The 22,498-nt window shown below is 41.8% G+C and overlaps 3 protein-coding genes across 4 annotated transcripts; all 3 read left to right on the forward strand.

Moving 5' to 3' along the window:
• Nucleotides 1-688: 688 nt before the first annotated feature.
• LOC146755684 (myosin-binding protein C, cardiac-type-like) lies at nucleotides 689-4,213 on the forward strand. 2 transcript variants are annotated; one of them, XM_085525385.1, is made up of 3 exons: nucleotides 689-937; nucleotides 2,793-2,954; nucleotides 3,960-4,213. In XM_085525385.1, exons 1-3 carry the CDS (start codon nucleotides 787-789, stop codon nucleotides 4,109-4,111), a joined length of 465 nt encoding a protein of 154 aa, XP_085381511.1. In that variant the 5' UTR covers nucleotides 689-786; the 3' UTR covers nucleotides 4,112-4,213. The 2 variants fall into 2 exon arrangements, with proteins under 2 accessions (XP_085381511.1, XP_085381512.1); XM_085525386.1 differs by lacking the exon at nucleotides 689-937 and adding an exon at nucleotides 1,120-1,452.
• Nucleotides 4,214-4,805: 592 nt separating this feature from the next.
• Nucleotides 4,806-8,578, forward strand: LOC146755685 (obscurin-like). The gene is made up of 5 exons (XM_085525380.1): nucleotides 4,806-5,190; nucleotides 5,401-5,665; nucleotides 6,501-6,769; nucleotides 7,413-7,682; nucleotides 8,320-8,578. Exons 1-3 carry the CDS (start codon nucleotides 4,848-4,850, stop codon nucleotides 6,532-6,534), a joined length of 642 nt encoding a protein of 213 aa, XP_085381506.1. The 5' UTR covers nucleotides 4,806-4,847; the 3' UTR covers nucleotides 6,535-6,769; nucleotides 7,413-7,682; nucleotides 8,320-8,578.
• Nucleotides 8,579-9,134: 556 nt separating this feature from the next.
• Nucleotides 9,135-17,248, forward strand: LOC146755686 (kinesin-like protein KIF20B). The gene is made up of 6 exons (XM_085525366.1): nucleotides 9,135-9,338; nucleotides 11,019-11,286; nucleotides 11,781-11,842; nucleotides 12,046-12,165; nucleotides 13,385-13,580; nucleotides 15,847-17,248. Exons 2-6 carry the CDS (start codon nucleotides 11,094-11,096, stop codon nucleotides 16,599-16,601), a joined length of 1,326 nt encoding a protein of 441 aa, XP_085381492.1. The 5' UTR covers nucleotides 9,135-9,338; nucleotides 11,019-11,093; the 3' UTR covers nucleotides 16,602-17,248.
• The last annotated feature ends 5,250 nt before the right edge of the window (nucleotides 17,249-22,498 follow it).

The following is a 22,498-nucleotide window of genomic DNA, read 5'->3' on the forward strand; positions in this document are numbered from 1 at the left end:
GAGTGCATGTTCTACGTGCAGCCTTTCGTGGCAGGAGAAGCAGGAACTTCTCCTAGTAGTACACTGCCTTTTTACTATGCCTTTATGTTGGAGGCTGCATCTGGATAGGTGAGTGTGCTACTCACAGTAAGAGACCTGGTAGAGCTGACTATTCCCAGAGCTCAAAGTAAGATAGATATCTGCAAATCACACACAAAGAACAAAGGACTGCGTTGGTGAGCATATTTCCTTTGTGCCTTTGACAGTCACAGTTGTGGCAATGGTAGAGGCCATGAGGAGTCTGTTCAGGAAGCCAGGAGTACTGTTCTGGGTCATGAAAAGGCAGCCAGTGGTTTGACTATCGCATGTTTATGTGTTTTGATGTTTCACAGTGGGTCTTAAGTAAAAGGAACTCAGGTTTTGGTTGGACAGATGTTCTTTTCGGTTCAATATGTTTGCATAGTGACTTGCAACCATGGGACTGGTGTTCAAGGACCCTTTTGGTTCCTTCAGTTCCTAGGTTCTTTCTTGCCTAGATTTGACACTTTGTTTCAACAGAAGAGCTGATATTCTCTATGAAGGCTATTAGTTTGGGCACAAGCGGTAACCTAAACCTGTTCCAACCTGTATAAACTAGCAAGATGGTCTCATTTCAGTCCTTCTGTTTTTCTTTTCTTCCCTCAGAGCCAAAACCTGTGTTTATAAACCAGGAGCAGGTGCAGAAAGAGGTGAGTGCTGCCCTGGCAGCAAGTGCCTCCCTCAGCTGTGAAGTAGCACAGGATCCAACTGGAGTAAAATGGTTCAAGGATGGAAGACTGCTTGCCTCCTCCAGAAAGTTCAGAATGGAATCTGTGGGCAAAACATGGCGTCTGGTTGGAGCAGCTGGAGAAGAAAGATGCTGGAGAATACATCTGCGAGGCTGCTGGCCAGAAGATGACCTTCGAGCTGGAAACAACTGGTGAGCATTCAGAAATTCTCAGCCAGGATTTTGTAGCCTTGTTGTGAACTGGGTTTTAGGGTGAAATCTCAGTTTTCTTTGCACCTGACAGTGTGAGAATTTGCTCTGGCCCTTTGTGTACCTCCCCAGTGCTCAGCTGTTCCTTCCCTTACTTGGGGATAACATCATTTATTCAAGGTGATGTCCAAATGGGCTTGTTAACAGTCCTCTGCAGTGCTTTAAGCTGTCATATGTCAGCAAGAATTTATGCATGTTCTATAGCCATTCCTACATGTTGAAAACACTGCACTGTGCTTAAGCTTCAGCATATGTTCCAGTAAGTACAGTTCCATTAATTCTAGGGAATTGGGTGAATTAAGCATAGATCTGAAGGCTGCCTTTGCTGAGTGCAGAGATGGAAGGACTAATGTAGATTTGACTTGATATTTTCCCTTCTAGGATGGGAAGGAGCTCCGTCAAAGTAAAAAAGTGGACATTACTTCCCAGGGAAATAAGAGAAGTCTCATTATTCACAGGTGGTGAACTCACATTTTCTCTCTCAGTCTGCAACCAGGTTGGGTTGCTGTTTCAGTACTGGCTGTTTTATGCAGTAACTCTGCTCCTGAGGTTAATCCAAGTTGTATCCAGGCCCTTCAGAAGGAAAGGGAAATAGCAGCACAGAAATATGGTCTGATTCTGACACAAATAAGTGCAGACCTGGACAGTTAAAAAGGATTGTGTGATGTTCAAGGGATTTTGAAGCAAAGATGTCCCCTAGGTAAGATTTGTGGCTGACATTCCCCATACACTGTGGGCACACAAGCTAAGGAGAGACTAGTGATGAGCATGCAGAGAAGCCAATGATTCAGACAGGTTTGTAGTGACACGACATTGTAGAGTTCTGTCTAGTTCTCCTTGGCATAGTTTGGAAAATAAAGATGAGGTGATGGTGGTAACCAATATGGCTTCATCAAGGTCAAGCCATGCCTGACAAACTTGGTGGCCTTTCATGATGGAGTAACAGCATCAGTGGATAATGGGAGAGCAACTGACATCATCTACATGGACTTATGCAGAGCATTTGATCCCGTCCTGCATGACATCCTGGTCACCAAACTGGAGAATAATGGTTTTGATGGATGGACCAGTTGCAGGATAGGGAACTGTCTGGATGGTCACACTCAGAGAGCTGCAGTCAATAGCTCAGTGTCCAGGTGGAGGGTGGTGTTGGGACCGGTGTTATTTAACATTTTTGTAGGCAACATGGACAGTGGAATCAAATGCAGCCTCAGCAAGTTTGCAGATGACACCAAGCTGAGCGATGCTGTTGATGTGCTAGAGGGAAGGGATGCTACCCAGAGGGACCTGGACAGGCTGGAGAGGTGGGCCCTTGGCAGCCTCATGAACTTGAGTGTGGCCAAGTACAAGGCCCTGCACCTGGGTCAGGGCAATCCCAAGTACAGGCACAGGCTTAGAGGAGAATGATTTGAGAGAAGCCTTGACCCTGAGGAGAAGAGTTGGTCTGGAGGGAGGTGTCCCTGCCTATAGCAGGGGGACTGGAACTAAATGACCTTAAAGATTCAGTCAGTTCTGTTGTTTTTCTACCCTTAAATTTGCTTGAAAGGTTTTAGTATAAATGAGGTTCTGGTTTCCATGAAAACTGTTTGCAGGGAGCTCCATTGTAGCTAGTAAGTCTATCTTTAAGTTCAAGGGCAATAATGCATTGACTGTGTTGAAAAGGGAAATGACTCAGGAATGGAAGATGGTTTAGAATAAAACATAATCCTACTTATTTTCTATGCAAATATGTGTAAGGAAAAGATGCTGCACTCAGTTCTGGAAATACCCTGACAAATATATCTCTACTGTTTCACAGCTGGAGATATAAAGATTGTTAAACCACTGGAAGATGTGGAAGTGAATGAATATGGGAGTGCATCTTTTGTCTGTGAGATTTCACAAGATGAGGTTCAGACCCAGTGGTACAAAGATGACAACAAGCTGAAGGCTGATGACAACATCAGAATGCGGCAAGATGGTAGGGCGTAAGCGGGGGATCTTTCTCCTGAGTGGGGGGTGGGTTGGAGATCAAGCATATAAGACATCTGAAATGAAGTGAAGAGGGTTCAGAAGGGAGTTCCCCTTTTGTTTTGGGACTGAGGTTAGGGTGGAACAAGTGACATGGACCAGCTAACATCATTTGCAAGAATGTCAAAAAAGTTGAACGCCATCAGGACCTTTCACAGAAATAAAAACTCCTACCTACCTACCTTTCTGCCCACAAAATATCCAGCTTCTCTTTTGGGTTTTACTTTTGCTAAGTAGAACAGATTATTTTCTTATGAGGTTGATTTTCTACTTTTAAACTTCAGATTTGTGTTTGAACGTTGAGGGATAAAAAACATAGCTTGACTTTTGCTTCATTTTCTCTTGCTGTTTGAAAAGAGCACAGGGTTGTTTTTGGTTTTTTTTTTTAATATATACAATGTTAGGGTATATATATGATGTTAAGTGTGATAAAGAAAAGGGAGACATTTGAGTTAGCACACTACTCAAGAGTTCAGTCCCCAGTTTTGCCACTGTTACTATTATAAGGGCAAGAACTTCCTGGAAAATGAATTTCTCCTAAGTAGAGTCATTACATTTGAGCTACAGAGACCTTTACTAGGTGAAAACTTGTTGTTCAGAGCTAAGTTGCTGTATTTAACCAAAGTAATTATCAATGTCCGTGTTTCATTGAACCTCTTTTCCATTTCGTAATGCGAGGAGTTTGATATTGGGATGGGAAGGTCATGGTTTGATTTAGATGTTGGACTGGGAATCAGAAGATCTGGGCTCTTTTCAGGTTGTCAATCTTATTGTCTGACTTCTTAACAACATTCCTTTCTTTCTATTATTTTTTAATGATGTTTCAAGGCATTCTGAGCTGATAGGTGTAGTGTTCATGTGCAGTAATGCTGACGTGAGTAAGTGGGGTGATAATGTAAGGGTTTTTTACATTCCTTCTAAATCTCTGCTTTCTCTTGTTCCATGCTTCTTAAAGAGCAATCAGTTAATATTGTAAAGGAGCTGTGTGATGAGGATGTGACTGAGCCTGAAGAAGCCAAATTTGAATGCGAGATATCCATTCCTTCTGTGAAACCTCCCAAGTGGTATTCCTACGTGGGGAAGTCTTACAGGCTGGCAGAAACTTGATTATGCAGCAAGAAGGCACCATCCACCAGCTGACCATACCGAAAACCACCACTGATATGACAAGCACCATTCAGTTCTCAATTGGCAAATCAAAATCCACAGCCAATCTGCTTGTCAGAGGTAACATATCCTGGCTTGGTTTACATCATGAAGATGAAGAATTAATTAACGTACAGCCTTCCTTCACTGGGGTCTTTGAAATATTGTGTGTGTGTCTGGAGGGTCTGCTCCATTTCCAGTTCAAAGTCGTTGGACACTAAATGAGACAGCTGCATCTCAGTAAAAGATCTGTTTGAATAGCTGTGATATGCTTACTATTCAGATCTGCAGAGCTGAGGTTTTGTCCTTGGCTATACCAAAGAAGTCAAATCAGGTGAAATTAATTGTATTTCTGAACTAGACAAGTTTAAGTTTGGTAGCACCTAAATTTGATGCAGTTTGTCATTGATTTCACCTGAAAGAAACTTCCAGGTTTTTTATCTGCTGTTGTCCCCAGCGTAAGAGTCTCCATTCACACCCTAAAGTACTTGTTATATTTTCAACTCACTCTTATTTGAATAAAAGCCTCAACTGGGAGCAATTTAATAAGCACAGAACAAGAGCTGGACCTTGCATTTGGTAGATAATATACAGTATTACTTTATAGAAATGTAGTCAATGGCATTCCCTATAGACAATCGTTTGTTTTATCTTTGGAGTGGTTCAAAAAACCATTGTGAACTTGACATTATTAGGAATGGAATACACGCAAGAGACTTTCCTCTTCTTCCAATTGTCCTCATCCTTTCTTCTCTTCCACCCCTGCTTTGCAGATTACCATATACAAATCACCAGGAAGTTGGAGGACAAGACAGCTTTGGAATGTCATTCTGTCATCCTGTCCTGTGACTTCAGGCCTTCTCCAAAGGTTGTGAAATGGTTCAAGGGCCACACACTCATCAAGCCCTCTGAGAAGTACAAGATCAAGAGGAATAAGCATTCAGCAGAGCTCAGGATTCTGAAGCTGAAGCCCGATGATGCTGATGTGTACAAGTGCAAGGCAGGAATTGCAGAGACTGAGGCCACGCTGACAGCTGAAGGTATGAGCAGGGAGGGTGGCCTCTTCCATGTCCTATTTCACCTCAGATTTCTCTTCTTGAGGTTGATTTCTGCCGTTCTCTCCTGCTAACTTTATAAATGTATAGTCTTCACTGAGAAGATTACACAAAGATCATCTAGTCCAACCATTCTACCACATCCCAGTATGATTTATAGTAACAGTGGTAACAGTTCACCTTGTTTCCCCACAGCCTGCAATGTAGAAGTAACGAAGCACCTGCAGGATGAGGAAATTGAAGAAGAAAGCTCTGCTGTCTTCTCCTGCGAGCTGTCTTATGATGACGAGGACGTGGAATGGTTCCTGAATGGCAACCTCCTTTACACCAACAATTACAATGACATCAAGAACGTTGGCAATTGCTGCACAATGACAATGAAGCAGGTTAAGCCTGAGGATGCTGGCACAGTGACAGTGAAGTCAGACAGGGTGTCAGAAAGCGCACCTGAAGGTGATAGGTGGGTCTGATCACACCCCTCCTGGATGTAAGAGATGCTAAGGAGCTCCAGTTCATTCTATTGTGCAGCAATCCTGCTTCTAAAGCTCACCTCTCTGGGGCTCAGATAGCCACCAAAGTCATGATGGGCTTTCTTCCAGTGATTTATGGAATTAAGGATTTATGACTGCAGGGAGAGATCATTCAGTGTGTGTTTTGCCTCTGGGATGACTAATGACCAGGCTGTGAGCAACCTGATCTAGCTGTGAATGTCCCTTTTTATTGCAGGGGAGCTGGGCTAGATGGCCTTTAAGGGTCTCTTCCAATTCTAAGGATACTGTGATTCTAATCTGCTCTCCCCAGCAATTAAGCTCTTTTACTCTATGCGCTCAGAGTTTGAAGGATTTCCTCTTTCTCCTTTCTTTTGCATTTGGTGGAAGTTTTTTCCCCAGTATAAACATCTGATGTGTGAAATAGAAGACAGATAAGAGTAGTCAATAATACAGGAAAATCAAAAGTGTTCCTCTTAATCCTGTGGCCTGCTGTATGAGCTCTGCTCCATGTGAGGGCAATGCCAGCTCTCCAGCTTTAGAAGAGCTGCATCCCAATTACTTCATATGATATCAGTCCCACCCAAGGCAATGCAGGCTGTCCCTCCTGTTCCCTGTATTCTCCTACTGATTAGTTCAGAATTCCATAAAGCGTATTCAGTCAACAGACATGAAACCGCTTTAGGTTCTATCTTGGTGTCGTCAGTAGTGGTGAAGATTTATTTATCCCTCTTTAAAAATCTGAAAGCAACTGGAAATGTCTGATCTTCTGTATCATGTTGTTCTGTTTTGCCTGTTTAATTGCAGAGAACCCTGCTGTCTTCATGAAGTCCTTGGATGATGTTTTTGGTGAGGAGCGGGGTGTGATTAAATTGGAATGCGAAGTCTCTATAAAGAGAAGGTCAAACCAGTGTGGAAAAAGGACGGTGTTGTGCTCCCTTCTGGCAACAAGTATGAACTGGTACAGTCTGGGAAGACCCTATATCCCCTTATCCATGACTTCGAGATGTCAGATGCAGGTTTCTATACCTGTGATATTGGCACTGATGTTGCCAAGTCAAAGGTCGGCATTCAGGGTAAGTACTGTGGAAAGTAAAGGAGTGCTGAAAGCACATTCAGTGTGGTCACTATGTCTTACACCTATTCCCCCTTGAGCTTTAATAGTTTCTACAATAGAAGTGTATTACTGCAATTTAGTGCAGTGATGTCTGGAAAATTCCCATTGCTTTTGATGTAAATGTATCTCATTTTGCCATGGAAATCACCAAACACATCAAGAATGTCCTGGAAATATTTCCTTTCTAAACATACCAAAAATGGAGAAATGGTTTGAACACCAATAGGGGTAGGATGGTAACAAATGAGCTAATAGAAACAGTTAATTTCTTGTCATAGGCAAAACCCTTTTTCTCACGCAGCATCTTAGAGTTGTCCTCTCTGTTAGGTTTTTCCCTCTGTAGCTCATTGAATCTTCATTCTGCTCCATGGACTGAGCTGCTCTAATTGTAGTTCTTCCAGAGCAAAGACAAGAGATTCACGTCTCTTTTTTTTATAGCTTTCTGGTAATTCTGAGTGGAGAATGTCTTAGAGAATACATCAGTAAGGAACACAGCCATGTTCTGCAAATCCTGAGTTAAAACACCAGTACTGCTACTCACATATGTCACAAATGCCTTTTCTCCATATAAACCTCATACTAACCTATCTCTTATCTTCCAGAGCTGAATATTGGCATTACCAAACGGCTGAAAAACACTGAAATCCAGGAGGGAGAAGATTGTACTTTTGAATGCATTCTCTCCCATGAAAGCATTGATGAGTTCAACTGGACACTGACTGGAAGCAGAGTGGAAAGTGGTGGGCGATTTAAAGCTTCTAACGTGAGTCGGAAATATACTCTCATTATCAAAAGTGTGACTCCTACGGACACTGAGGAAGTCGTTTTTACTGCCCGTGGTCTAACCTCCAAAGCCTCTCTGTCTGTGAAAGGTAATGAGATGGGAGAGATTCTGGGGTCTGATTCCTTCAACTGTCTTCTGATAAGATTGTCGTGAGAGCTAACTCATAATATGGTTAAAGTGAATAGCAACCTTCTACTTGAACCTTGAAGCACTGAGAATTTCTCTTAAAAATAAGTAAAAGGAGGAAACATTTTACACAAATGTGAGAACTACCCAAAGCACTGGGGTAGTGTTGGCAATGGTCATCTCACTACAGCTTGTTCCATTAACAGTAAATCAGGAATGATCTGTTGAGGGAACTGAGGGAGCAAAAATCCTCTAAGTATAAGCTGAAGGGATGGCCTTCACATCGTCTAGCTGTACAACAAATTCCTATCTAGAGCATGTGCATCTGAGAGCATCATCCGAGGCTCCCAGTGTGATGAGTGGAGAGAAGAGAGAGGCAGTTTTCAGACATGGTTCATCATCCTCAATTGGGTAGATTTAAGAGAGAATAAATGCTGCCTGGAATTCTATTGTCTGTACTTTGCAGATTACTGCTGGCTGTAGGATGGCGTCTGTTGCAAGTGCCTCTCTAACTTATCTCCAGCATGTAGATGTATGTATTTTGAGAGAGGCATCCTACCCTAAGTGTATGTTACTCAAAAAGCAATGTTTTCTTCCAGGAAAACCTACTGAGGTTTCAAAACAGCTGGAGGATAAGACAGCAGCAGCAGGGCAGGACATCAGCCTGAGCTGTGAGCTGTCAAAACCGGATTTGAACATCAGGTGGTACAAGGATGGCAAAGCAATCAGAAAAAGCCAGAAGTACGACTTGCAGCAGGAGGGAAGTGGGGCCATTCTGATCATCCATGACTCTACTGCCAAGGACAGTGGGGAGTACCCCTGTGAGACAGAGGACTCCATAACAAAAGCCAGGGTCACTGTGCAAGGTGAGTTGAAAAGCACACTGGGGATGGCATGTAGAGAAGTCGAGGTAAATATCTGCAGCCTGTGGGTGATGTTTTTCTCTTCTGTTTCCTTGAGCAGGATCAATTCTTAGTTTTCAGAAAATATGATGGATTAAAATCTTTTCCTTAAAATAATCTGGAAACTGAATGATTCTCCAGTGTGATGTGGATCTGGGCAGCCTGGTCTGGTGGTTGGTGACCCCTTGGAGGGGGTTTGAAACTAGATGATCTTTGAGGTCCTTTTCTACTCAGGCCACTCTATGATTCTGTGATCATTCTATGATTCTATGATCTTGGGTGTTAGTGAGCCAAGAAAAGATGGCAATCTGAATTAGTCTATATTGAATATGTGTAATCCAAACTATATGCAGTTTATCAGATGAGATCCTACCAGCGCATGTATAATGGTATTGAACTTTCCAGATATCTACTGGAATTATCAAACCTATGTAAATGGGTGGACTCTGTGGTCTTCTTAGACTCTTTGCATCTCTATGTGATATTCTGAAATGAGGGCAAAGGAGATTCAGGACACCTCTGTATGCTTGGGACTTGTTGGGGTAACAAATCCCTTTGTCCTACACCCTCATCCTTTTTTTTTTTCCTTCCAGAAAAACCTAATTACTTTATCAAGGAACTTTCAGATGTGAAAATTGAAGAAAGTGGAAGTGCACTTTTTACATGTCAGAGCGAGAAAGCCGCATCCTTCGTCATATTATCAAGACATTATCCTGGTAGAATTTGTACATTTATGGCAGGTCTTTGGGGCTGCAGCTGTCTGGCCTGAATAGCAGTTCACAAGCCATGCACAGAGCAAGCTGCACAGAAAGGGAAAGAACTACCGACTAGAGCAGTGCTATTGAGAACTTTATGTATCATATAAAAACCAAAAATGCTGATGTACGGTGAGGCTGGTGACCCAGAAATCAGTGTGAACTTTCTATCTCTGACCTTTCTGAGTTACAAATAGTCCTCCAGAGTTCTAGGCAAAAATTCCCTTATGCTGCATTCTGGGTAGTTGTCACGGTTTAGACAAAAATCTACCTGTGTCCGTGACAGGGGGGCCGCAGGCAAGCGAGGTGCTAGAAGGAGCTGAACCTCTGTCCCAACTACTTCAGAAGCAGCCCAAACCCCCTCATACACGGCTAAGATCTCCTTCTCAGTTGGAGTGTAGCACTCCTCTGACCCTTTATATGCTCGACTCCAAAGTCCCGGGGGTTGGCCTTGGGTTTCTCCTAAAGCTCTTTGCCACAAACTCCAAGTGGGACCTTTCTCTCCAGCAGCAGTGTAGAGGATGTTCTTTACATCCTGTCCCGTCCGTACTGGCCCCAAGGCCACGGCACGGGCTATCTCTTGTTTTCTCTGCTCAAAAGCCTGCTGCTGCTCAGGACCCCATGAGAAATTATTCTTCTTCCGTGTTACCTGATAGAGGGGGCTCACTATGTGGCTGTAGTTTGGGACATGCATTCTCCAAAAGCCCACTACTCCCAGAAAAGATTGGGTCTCTGTCTTGTTGGTGGGAGGAGACATAGCAGTGATTTTGTCAGTCACATCTGCTGGGATGTGTCGATGCCCATCTTGCCATTTTACACCTAAGAACTGGATTTCCTGGGCAGACCCCTTCACCTTGCTGCGCTTAATGGCAAAACCAGCTTGCAAAAGAATTTGGATTATCTGTTTTCTTTTCTTGAAAATCTCTGCTGCTGTATGGCCCCACACGACAATATCAACAATATACTGCAAGTGTTCGGGAGCAGTAAAAGTATTCATGCTTTATATGACGTTATGATGTGGAATACTGATAGCAAAATTACGAAATTATTAAACCATGACACCCTGGTATTTTTCTTTTTTTTTTCTTAAATATTTTCCTTTTTACTATTTAAATGTTATGGGCACATCTTGTAGAAACACAAGGCTGTTTACAAAGAAGTGCATGCTGTGTTGCTGTATGATGAGCAAGATACATCTATTCTTCATCTAGCAGGAATAGTTGCTGAGCCTTAAGAACAGTTTCAGAAAGCTTTGGGAATTTGGGCGTTTTCCTTGTTTCTGCAACACAAAATGAAAATTTACGCTGTATACAAAGAAAAGGGGAGTCCGAACTTGTACGTTAAATTTGAAGGAGAACAATCTGGGGTAATATTTAAAAAAAAAAAAAAAAAAAAAAAAAGGGGGAGTGTGGTCATCAAATACTATAAAATATATTAGCTGTTACTAGAATGCCACTTATCTTCCCCCCATACGAATCACTGTCATGTTGTATGTAAATTTGTGAGGTGGGTTTTGAAGCTGAAATTAAAAACTTCTTGTATGGCTGTCTTCATAGTGGCTATCCAGACTATCTGTAGAAATAACAGCTATTATGTAGTCAGCTATTCACCAGTTTTAACTGATTATAAATTACGTTTCAGGGTGGAGAACATAGCATAGTGCCTGACACCTGTGTTGATCCTGAGGGCATTCTTGATTCTGTGCATTATGATGTCATGGATATTAAAGAGCAAGCTGAGACAGCACATAGTTCCATTGTATCCCTGGGGGACCCGAAGGAAGATACTGGCTGGTTTGAAAAGCAGCTGGAGAAAACTAACTTTGAACTGATGGAGACCAAAGAAGAGCTAACAGAGAGAAACAGCAAACTACTTAAAACTGAAGAAGAGCTGATGCAGAAGAACAAAGGTGAGTTATGCGATGTGAAAGGTAGAAGACAGAAATAGTTCATTAATCTAAAAGAGAAATAACCAGTTTGAGTAGGAATTAGAGGAGATGTTCTACCTTTGGAACCATAGCCTGTACATAAGTGATAGTTTGTTCCTTGTGTATATTCAGGTTCAGCAATTCCACGGTTTTTGGTTATTTCTTTTCTTTTTTCCCCCTCTCCTTTAAACTGCAACGAGCAGCTTTACGCTTTCGTAAGTATGGGGTTAAATGTCTATATCTTGATTTTTACTTTTATATTGTAATCTCTACTCTTCTTTATGTCTTGTTGATGCAATGTTTTCGTTCCAAGAAATATAGAAAACTTTTGAATCACTCCCAATAAGTGAAGACCACATGCAAATTAATTAATCTGTTCAAAAGCTACCTAAACGTTAGAATATCTGGAAAAATTGATTACTTAATAAACTATCTATTGGCTACTTATGTAATACAACCTTTTCTGTGTGTTACAGACTTTGAAATGCAGGTGATTAAATTGGATGAGTCTGTTGAGCAACTTAAAGAAGCAACTGAGGTAACTTTATCAAGAAGATGTTGTGTAAAATTGTTTTAATACCAACTTGTGGTAGCTTAAAATGCTATTCCAGTAGGCTCCATTAATAGATTTCTTACCGAGCTTAGATTAACTGAATTTGCCTTTAATGCATTGTGTAATTCAGCTACTTAACACTACATTAGAAACTGATGACTGATTTTTTTTTATTTTTTATTTCCAAGAAAATGAATACACAAAATGAAAGGATTCGAGAGCTAATGGACATCGTGGTGCAGAAAGATGACATTATTACAGAGCTACAAGACTTAAAATCTCATTTAGAAGAAAAAGTAAAAGATTATGTGAGTTTTACACATCTCCGTATCCTTATACAAAAAAAGAAAAACACTAATTCTATGCTTGTAATCAACACATTTTTGGAAAAGTGATTTTCTGTATGTAGCTGGTACTCGCTTGAAATTGTAAACAATTCAAATTTATCTGAAGGTAGTTGTTGTTAACACAAACAACAAAAATATCAGTGTGTTCCACTAACTCCTGCCTCACACTCCTACATCAGAGGAAGAGCAACAGTAAAAGTATGTTGAATAGAGTTGGAAGTACGAGTAGGAATGGTCAGGATATCTCCACGTTCTATGCAGTCCATAAAACTTTATCCTGACTAATGTACTGCGAGCTACTGAATATGTGAAGACTAGCTTGATTAAGTATGTGTGCATACCACTTCTGGTGGTTTTTGTTCATTATTTGATGTTTGGTAGCCTGAAGTAGCTCTGAAAACATTTATAGTTAATTCTGTCACTCAGATCTCTAACCTTGTAAGCTTAGCAACTTGACCCTTCTTAGTCTTTGACTGTCTGCATCACTGCAACTTAGTATTTCCATGGTATTAAAGCTGACTGTGATGAGTAGTCATGTCCTCACCTATTACTTCTTCCAAGAACAAGGCTCCAACTCTATCTGTGAGATTGTGTGGCCTGAACACTTCTGAGGCTTTTCTTTTCATAAGTTACTAAAGATGAATAATCAGTCCTTGGCAGTGCCAGCATGGCTTAACAATCGTCATCTTGTAAGTAAGGAAGCTTCACTTGTGGTCAAGGACACAATCTAAAATATGCGTGACAGAGCTGACTAAGCTTTAAGGTTGGATTATATCTGTCACGATGAAAGTGATTTTAGCAGCTTAGCAGAAGTGTGATGTGATGAACTTGTATGAGAGCTGACCATTTGCTCTTTGACCATGTTTGTAATTTTGTTGACTTCTTGGAAACAGGAAATTCTTTGATAAACTGGTAAACTCTTGATTGTGTGCAAGTCTTTTACTTTGTAACCTGCTAGGCTCTTGCTTTCCCTTGTATACTCTACCGAGTATTGCACTTGTCATTATCTGAAGGTGTACTTGTTCTGTCTGCTATTGAGATTTGTAACTGATGTCTATAGAGTCACTGGGTAAATATTTTAGCTGTATGGTTTTGTGTAAATATTTGCCTACAGAAGATTACTGAGACTTAAGTGCTCCTTTTGTTAAGCTTCAATGTAACTGATCTTATATCAATACAGGAAAAGACTACCTACCATTTAACTACCATTAAAGCAGAACCGGCAGAAGAGAACACTAATAAAGGAACTGAAAGCAGCCAATTTTCAGTGCTTTCAGTTAAAGCACTGAAACAAGAGAAAACTGAGTTGGAAGTGGGAAGAAAGCGCAGTACTGATGAGGATAAGCCTACTGTGGAAGAGCCACCTCCAAAGAAAGGTACAGTTTCTTCCATCGTTGAACAGGGTGTCTTCCAAAACAATAAATTGCTTCCTATTCCGAATCGGAAGCAAAAGGCTGTGAAGCGCGTACCTTATGGTATAAGGAGAAAAGCCACTGTGTTAAACTGTAAATAGAAGTAACTGTTATGTAAATATCCCTTTTTCAGAAGGTCCTATGCTGTTCATTTTTGAATGCTTAAGAATAAAAGTTTTTTGCACTATTTTTTTCCTTTTTGCTGCTTTTTCCTCATCTGTTGATGCACTTGCAGATTTGGTAATAGTTTTAAAGCAGTTTCTTTAGGATTGTTTCAACTGCTGTTGCTGATCTTCTGAGTAGCATCAGCTGTTCAAGTGCTTTTTTTTGTTTGTTTGTTTTGTTTTTCCTGAAGCAACTATCAAAATTGTTGACGACCTGCTAATTGCTCGCTCATGGGCAATATTTGAGCAAAATGGTTTGGATAAGCTCTGATGCATTTAACTTCACTTCTGGGCACAGCTGAGCATCAGTGTTCCTAGAATTACGGAAGGCATATACAATGTAGAAGGGAAAATCTAAAACTTAGCTGTAGTCCCTTCCTTTCTTGTATTCCTCTTGCAAAATATGTGCAAGGGAGAAAGTCAAGGCCTTCTTTGGATGAGATACTGTTCTTGGATGATTTGTCCCTGCTGCCTTTATTTGGCATAAATATTGAATCCTAATGTGACCACTGAATGGCATCACATATAAGCATCTTACCAGAGACTGAGGGAGGGATGTGGACTCCTCCATACTCCAAATAGTAGTGGGTTTGTTATAATCATATGACCAAAGCTCTCATTTAAAAATTAATGACAGCAATGCTCCACATAGGAATTAAAATGGGTAGCTGATAGTCACAATGCCATCATGAAGTTTTCTGTTAAGAAGTACTGAGTATTCAATCATGTTAAAATTTTCTTCTATTTGTGAGTATTAATAGCATCCAATTTCAAAAACTGCTTAATATATATTCTTTAGCTATGTTAAATATACACAGTAGAACAATGAGCACAGGTATGTTGTGCTGGTTCTTTTGTAGAATTAGTTATATAAGTAGCACGAGCAAAAGTGTTTTAGGAGATGCTAGGTTATCTCAGCTTCAAGTTCAGGGTATTTACACCATTCTCTGAGCTTTTAGGTCTTGTTTCCTATGCTCTGTAATAATGCTTTTTCCCTACTTCCTGTGTAAGGAGCTTCTAGACTGAACATTACACATCTTCTCCCTAGTCTTATTTATCTTGCTTTAGTGCTTGCTTGTTGTTTTCAGCATAAAGTGTTTAGATTACTTATAAATCATATTCCCCTCACTAGTGATGCTGGGAGCAGCAATCAAAACCCAAACCTGGTTTAGGGTGGAATATGCCACTGCTGTTTCTTCAGTATGACTTTTAAATCAGTTGAGGGCTGTATATAAAACTCCTTAGATGAGTTAAGAGGCTGTTTCCATGCAGTACATGTGAATCTGTATGTAATGCAGGCTGCACGTGGGCGCTACAGCAGAAGTCGCTTTTGATAGAAAGAAAATGCATGTGATTTTAGCTAATTGCTCACCAGTTAAAGAAAAAAACAGCCCCAAGCTAATGGAATATTTATGGAAACTTGAATCTGCAAATTTGTACAACTTTATGAATGAACTTTATATGCAAAAGAGTAAGTGTGGACAGAAGTAGGAATCCTCATATTTTGTTTAGAGATCAACTGAATAAGAGAGACAGATATCAACACTTAAGTGATCAACTTGTCCAGGGTTTTATCTTTCTTTTGAAAGTAAGAGGACTGTGAGTTGGAATGAAATTTCTTAGAGAACTGTTTATCTACCATTTAGATGTAGATGGAGTGATTCCTGGCTGCCTTATAGGGATTGCTGAAGCACGGAAGATAGAAAGAATATAGCTGTGAATTATCTATCTCGTTCCCATGTTTCTTAAATCTAATTAGATTTTCTACTGGTGTGGAGTGGAAGGTTTGAGTAGTGCCATGGTAAAAGTGTTCTTCCAGACTGAAAACCTTTTGCTGTTAATTCTGTATAGAAATCTGAGGCACCTGATTACGTGTTCAGAGAACTTTAATTCCTTCACTAGTATCAAATACTATGTGATGTGAGGGCATGGCTTGCATATTATGACAGTTTTTCACTTAGAAGTTGCTACTTGGTGTTGTGAACTGCTATGTAATAATGATTTTAATCAATCTGAGCTACATTCCTTTTCCCTTTTTTTTGTTTGTTTGTTTGTTTGTTTTACAGTAGTTGTAAATGAGAGAAAGAAAAAGAACACTGTAGAGCAAAAGAAAATTGAACACATGAAACAAAAGTGCTCCGCGTACCGAAAGGAAGTACTAGCACTGAGGGAAAGAACTGAAATCTTGGAACGTCATTTAGCTGTGCTTGAAGAACAATGCAGAAGAGAAAAAAATAAAAAAGAAGATTTCAGTAAGCAGGTAACAAGCCTGCGTATTGAGCTTTCTTTTTCTGAAGAAACAGCTGATGCCCTCCGTGAACAAATTCTGCAGGGTCAAGCTGACTATCGGGAAATTGCTTCTGAACTGGATGAACAGAAATCTATAAATATGACACTTGAAAACAAAAATGCCCAACTAACTAACAACATAGAAGTTGCCAAAGAATATATAATTGATAAAGTGTCACAAGTAAAAGAAATGCGGACCAAATTAGATGAATTATACAAATGTCACTTAGAGTTTCACGCCATCGGTACTGACTTTGTCAGTGTAAAGGATTCCTCAGACTGTGAAAAAGATGAGCCAGGGACATCTCAAATTAGTTCTGGATGCATTCAGTCACAGACTTCTTCCATCTCAGATCTTGTGCAGGACCTCTCCTTTAACTATAGTCTTGAAAGGATTTGGGAGGTATGCAGAAGTATTGTTGATGTTTCCTCACAAAAAAGTCAGCACATCAAAGCACTGCTTCAAGACAATGAAAACCTAAAGGCGGGACTGAATAATGCTGAAAATCATAATCGTCATTCAGAGAGTTAGGACGCTCCTTCCTGCTAAACAGAGAAACAGAGAGAGAGGGAAAGCCAATCTGTTAGCTGTTTACGAGCTTCATACACAAAAGAAACAGCACACTAGCTCATGCAAAATGTTAGTCATTAGAAACTGAACCGCACTCCTTGCCCCAGCTTAGCAGTTGTGTGGATTCCCAAACCCACAGCTCCATGGTGCTGTTTGTTCAGACCCAGAGTGTCTACAGGTAGAGCCAACCATCTGCCTAGAAAGTCAAAGGGGGTCAAGTGACCAGGACAGGCACAACTGACATCAGCACCCCCATGCAGTGTTTGAAGGAAAAGCAAAAGTGCAAAGAAACCGAGCAAATTCAAACCAATGTGTCCTTTGAGAAATGGGTGCACCGTGGGAAAACGCCACAGCAGACAATCCCACAACAAAATGGGCATCATTGAACGAAGAAAGAGGCTGAAGTGAGTCACCTACACGCCACTTCTGCACATTCCACCCCAAACCTGGTTTGCACCAACAGCAGAAATCAGTGGGTTTTGGATCACTTCTAATACTAAGCAAGAGAAGTAATACTTGCATTCTGTGATTCCTCCTCCATATCCAACTACAGTCTTCTCAAAATTCAGAATTTATACAAACTTATAAATAAATGCATCACTCATAAAGCCAGATGTCTGTATTACTTTTTCTTTATCACTCTCCTTTCTGGCAAGTGCAGGTGACCAGCAAGCTGTGGATTTGATTCTCAGTATGGAAGCTGGCACAGATTTGGGGACCAAGTTCCAGTGGGAGAAAATGTAGAGCAAGCAGTGGAGGTGGAAACTCAAAAAAGAAAGTAGCTTGTCAGCATGAACACTCCAGAAACAGGGCAGCAGTCAACACCTCCTTGCAAGACACCGATCTGCTTCCCTGCTCCATCAGGCTCCATGCCAGCCCAGTACAGCACTGCTCCTGGACACAGCAATCATTTCACCAAGACTCAGCTCAGCTACCACCATCACACAGTGGGACCGGCAGCCTCCAGCAGTCCCTTCAACCCAACCTGTTCTGTGATCCTGTGATCTGTGACCACGGGTGAAAAACAACTGCAGCTGCATCTGAGGCTGCCCCAGGACTGACTCAAACACACTGACATGGCAGGGGCAGAAAAGAGTTCATTTACAAAGTGAAAGCAAAATGTCTAACGGAAGAGACCAATGCTCAGCCTTTCCATTCTGAGCACTGTCCAGCTGACACGGCGCACTGCACCGCTGTGCCAGCATGGCTCCTGCTTGGAATGGCTGCTTTCTGTGCCCCATCAAGGAAAAACTGCAGGAAAGATAACTTCAGTTTCACAGTCCTGATGTTGGTGTTACCAGTCCCCAGAGTAGTTCAGAATATCCTCAGGGTTGCTATAAATTTTCAGTGCTGACTACAGCCCTTTGGAGTGACTTTCATACACCCACGTCCTTCTGGTCCAGGGGGACTCTGAGCACTTGGTTAGTTCCACCTCATGTTGTGAGGAAAACAGCAAAAGCCTCTATAAGGGCTTGCAGTAGCCAAAACCTGGATCAGAATGCTCCTCCTGTAAGACCTTAAAGCTTAGAAAATGTAACAGAACTACTAGGTTTGCCATCATTGCAAGGTGGCAACAGCCCTCTTTGTAGGCTGAGGGTGCAGAACTCACTGCCTCAGCCAAAGTCAGATGTGCATTCTGACAGTTACTGGTGACACGCATTTCCTGCCCTGCTTAGAAAAGAGGTGTATTTTGTGCTCATATAGGAAGTGCTCAAGAAACGTGTAGATGCGGTAGGCAGGGCATGGTTTAGAAGGGAAATATTGGTGGTAGGTGGACACTTGGATCATTGGGGATCTTTTCCAACCTTGGTGATTTGATGATTCTAATTTAAAGGAGAAAAGACAACTTTTTAAAGTAATCTGGAAGGTGAAGTGCAAATGTCCAATCACACAGGGATGATCCCAGTTTGGAATCCAGCCTCTGCCCCTTCTGCTTTGGGTGCATGAGCTCCTTCCTGATGTAGCAGCTTGCTGGCTCCCTCTGCACCAGCCAAGGGAAGTGTGCCATGTGAGTGAATCTAATGCAGATGTCAGTACACAAAGAGGGCAAATAGGCCAGCACAGAACCTTTCAGCATCACACCACGACCACCCAACAGCAACCTCCAGAACTATGATTAACAAATAGCAGTAGGATTTACCTTTTCCTCCATGACTGGCGATGACTGCAGCGACAAACGTAACAGCCAAAACAGAGCAGCAATTGCACAAAAAGCAAGACAAAAAAAAAACAACAAAAAAACACAACAACAACTATTAGAGAATGAAGGTCATGCAAACATGCAGCCCTATCAGAGACAGCGAATGCATGCACTTTTATTCATACTACTTGGAGGTGTGCACTGTACCCATTCCCCTCCTCAGATGGCAGCAGACACACACACCCCCCAGCAGTTCTTGCACCATCTTCTCTCAAGTGACAAGGAAGCACCCTTGGTGCATTTACAGCCTTATGCAAATATGTATTTACACAGTCTACCATATAAAACACACCCAAGCACATCCACAGGTGAAGGTAACCAAATGCACTCACAAACATGTAGGAAGACATTGAGAGATTACACCCATATCCCCCCCAAAACACATCAGTGTACCAACTCACAAGTGCTGGTGTTCACCCACACGCAGCTGTGCAGACACAGGACCACACAACCCTCAAAGGCACAAACATACACAAATACAGCACACATGAACAGCCCAAAGCTTGAAATGAAGGAAAACGACCCACTTCCCAGCTGCTGTTCCTACAGATTCAGATGGAGGCCTGGCAAGGGCTGTGACAGACACAGAGAGCTGCTCTTTCTTCCCATTCTTCCAGGAACTAGCAACACGTTACGTGGAATAGCATCCCTCCAACACAGAGACAATCCTCAGTGCAAGGTTTGTCCTTCATACCAGAGAACGGGGTGTGGGGGGGCAACCAGCCTAACACACTCCAACCATTACAGCTGTGATCAGGATTGGTTTGGGGCAGAGGAAAACAGAAACAACCTATTGAGGGAGCTGTCAGGAACACACACTCTCACAATCCTAACAACCTACTGGTTCTTTTCACCCCATATCTTCTCTTTCCATACCCATCATGACTGCCTCCATTCACCTACAGAGGCCACCATCCAGCTTCTGCTCTTCTTTCCTTGTATAGATTTCTATATTTTTCCACTGGTCTGCTAGAAAAGCATTACCTTCAGATGGGAAAGGGTTACACTGTATTCTGTAATCAGTTTTATTTTTCTAAGCCACTCTCTGACATGACACCAATTTACTGCTCTGCAGAAAACACAGCACTGAGAACTTACTATATGGAAAGAACTCAGCCAGATCAGAATGTTCCTATTCCAGTTCCTTTTAGATCCGCTACAGATTTGTGCTGTCCTTCAGAGTTTGTGCAGGAGAAAGCCTAGATAAGTCTCTCTGCCTCTGGAGTTTAGGGTATAACTGCTTCAAACTGCTATATTGCTGCCCCTGAAACACTGCTGGATATTCTCCATGGCAGGAGAGCTGAGCTGCTCTCTGCAGAACAAAAGAAACAGGACCACACACTGACACTTGGCTTCCTGCAATGCTGCACCCTGCCAGCTCAGCAATTCCCAGCTCCCCCTGTTCCCAGCTGAGACATGGAGATGGCAACAAGACAGAAACGCACACATCAGCACAGCTGTTCTTCCTACAAACATTCATACCTTTCAGGTAGGTGGGAGAGGTGAGTTGGACTGAACAAAGACCTAATCCACCCTGTTTCTCCTTCACCATGGGTGTGCCTAAGAGCTTGTACAGAGACATCTGACAGCAGAGGCACACAGCCCAGCAGAAGTCTCAAACATGGATGTTCTGCAGTTACAGAGCCCATTTTCCTTCAGCATCCTCCCTTCCTTCTAACACAATGTTACGTTACCAACAGCTGTGAACAAAACTCCCGTTCCCCCCAGCAGCCCTGTGTGCACACCAGTAAGGCACCAGCACAGAACCAGAGGCTGACCCCCAAACCTTCCCCTCACAGCACGATGCTCGGGCAGGAGGCCAAGCACTGGCTGGGGAAGGAACATCACGTCTGCAAGGAATCGGGGAGCAGTTTGTGTCTCTCTTGCTCTCTCCTCTGCTGTTTTACAATACACAACCGAAACCTTGATGATCCGAATTCCTTCCCAGGCACTCCAACCCAGCAAAAGGAAGCCACAGCTTCCAGAGAGCTTATATTGTTTATTTCAAGACCTGACACTTCCTTCCACTTTCTTTATCCCAAACCTAATGGACACACTAGTATTTAAATGTTACGGATCTAAACAGAAGGTACTAAAATAACCTTATGTTTAGAAAATAGGAAGAATATTTCTTCTTTTCTTCATTTGAAATTATCTTTTTATATGTGGTTTTAATAGAGTGGTTTTATATACTGCACTTCATTTCCTGCTACTGCCATTCCTTTAAACAGAGGCTGGCTCTGATCACTTTGGTGCTATGAAAACAGAGGGGAAAAAAACAAAGCACTTTCATGGGCATAAGTAGATCTATTGAGTGACTGACTCAGATAAATCTTCCCTTAAGAAACTGGGGAAGAAGTTACATAAAGGCTAATGCGTTTAACTACTCCAGTTTCGCTGGCTATCACACATGCACACAGACACACACAAATGAACACTCTCTTCCATCCCCATCCATTTTATGGATCAGTCTTTTACATGATACCTGAGAACACAAACGTTGCTTTCCAGAAGACGTCCATCTGCAGCAGCACAATGAAGTCTAAGCTTGGTAACAGAACACAAAAACTCTTCTCTGTCAAACCTTAGAGAACTTATCCACAACTCACCCTCAACCCATTACAAAAAGCTTCAGGTACAATCCATGCCCACAGGGAAAGATCCTTTGGTTTCTTTCTCTTGCAAATATGCACTCATTTGATAAGTTCCTGGATGGCAAACATTATATGGAGAGGTTATGGCCCTACCTTCTCCCAGGTACACTGCCCTCAGTTTGATTATTTCCCACAACCTGCTGCATCTTGGATCGTTCGATGTGTTCCACATAGGTCTGGATCATCTGAGAAGAGGAAAAAATACGTGAGGCAAACAGAATAAAACAAAAGACTCCACTGGACTCCATGATCATTATGGGTCCCTTCCAACTTGGGATATTCTGTGATTTCTGTTTTTTGAATATTGTTTTCCAGCATTTACTTCCAATTCCTTAAAATTTCTTTAAAAAAGTGCTATCTGATGTTCAGACAGAACCTCCCGTGTTCCGGTTTGCACCCTCTGATTCTTGTTCTGGCACTGGGCACCACTGAAAAGAGCATGGCTTCATCCTCCTTGCACCCTCCCTTCAGATAATGTTGATGCTCTCAAGTTTCTGAAGCTCTAGTCACTGTCAGGATGAAAAACCCAATTCTCTGATGTGGTTTTATGGGTAAGCTAAGAGTTTGTTTATTTGGAAGGAATCAGGCAACAGCTTACCTCTGTGTGATGCTGATGTAAAGCATTATACTCTTTCCTCATTTCTGATTCATGCTCCTCCAGTCATGAAACTGCCAAGAAAAGATTCCACCCATCAGCTAACATACAGATCTAGACATGCTCCATGCAAGAGAAGCAATGAAACCTGCACTACACTAGTGTGGATATGTCGCACCCTGTAGATTGCTCTGATTTTTATACCAAAGAAAGGGACAGCCACAGATTTCAGGCTTTCCACAAACTACATTAAAACAAACAAGAAAAAACAGCACATGAAGAATATCTGCAAGTATATGCTCATGGAAAGCAAACTACATAATCGTATCTGGTGCACAACTTTGCTTACTCTGATCTGCATAGTTTTTGGTCTTCAGCTACAACTGTCGAGTCTGAAATTCAAGGTGCT

The sequence above is a fragment of the Coturnix japonica genome, chromosome 31 (assembly GCF_054131305.1).
Source record: "Coturnix japonica strain WE chromosome 31, WE-NBRP24, whole genome shotgun sequence".
Lineage (NCBI taxonomy): Eukaryota > Metazoa > Chordata > Aves > Galliformes > Phasianidae > Coturnix > Coturnix japonica.